Source organism: Cariama cristata, unplaced genomic scaffold (genome assembly GCF_000690535.1).
Source record: "Cariama cristata isolate BGI_N322 unplaced genomic scaffold, ASM69053v1 scaffold36658, whole genome shotgun sequence".
Lineage (NCBI taxonomy): Eukaryota > Metazoa > Chordata > Aves > Cariamiformes > Cariamidae > Cariama > Cariama cristata.
In genome coordinates, this window is record NW_009633551.1 from 25482 (window position 1) to 25764 (window position 283).

Below are 283 nucleotides of genomic sequence, written 5' to 3' on the forward strand. Positions count from 1 at the left end.
CCCGCCACTGGCCAGCCTTGCAGTACCCCTGGCATCTCACATCCCCGGCCATGGTAGGTACGGACCTTCAGGGAATGAGTCTTCTGAAGGACATCGAAGAGGAACTGTGCCTGGAGGATGGCGGCGGTTTCGGCAGGGTGCGAGGGCAGGGCCACGAAGCCCCGGTTCTGGTTACGGGAGCCCAGGTGCTGCTCGAAGACCTGCGTGAGGTGCTGCAGGGTGGGGGTGAGCAGTGTCAGCGTGCTGGAGCCGTCCAGGACGAGGTCCCCTGCAGGGAAGGGGA

At 65.0% G+C, this 283-nt stretch overlaps 1 protein-coding gene across 1 annotated transcript in view; it reads right to left on the bottom strand.

Annotated features, from left to right (window-relative positions):
- Positions 1-269, bottom strand: part of STK11IP (serine/threonine kinase 11 interacting protein) — a gene marked incomplete at both ends in the record, with an annotated part of 18568 nt that extends 18299 nt beyond the window's left edge. Inside the window, one exon of the mRNA XM_009706794.1 lies at positions 66-269. Within this exon, the coding sequence (XP_009705096.1) occupies positions 66-269 (204 nt within the window). The remainder of the gene's footprint in view (positions 1-65) is intronic.
- Positions 270-283: the final 14 nt, after the last annotated feature.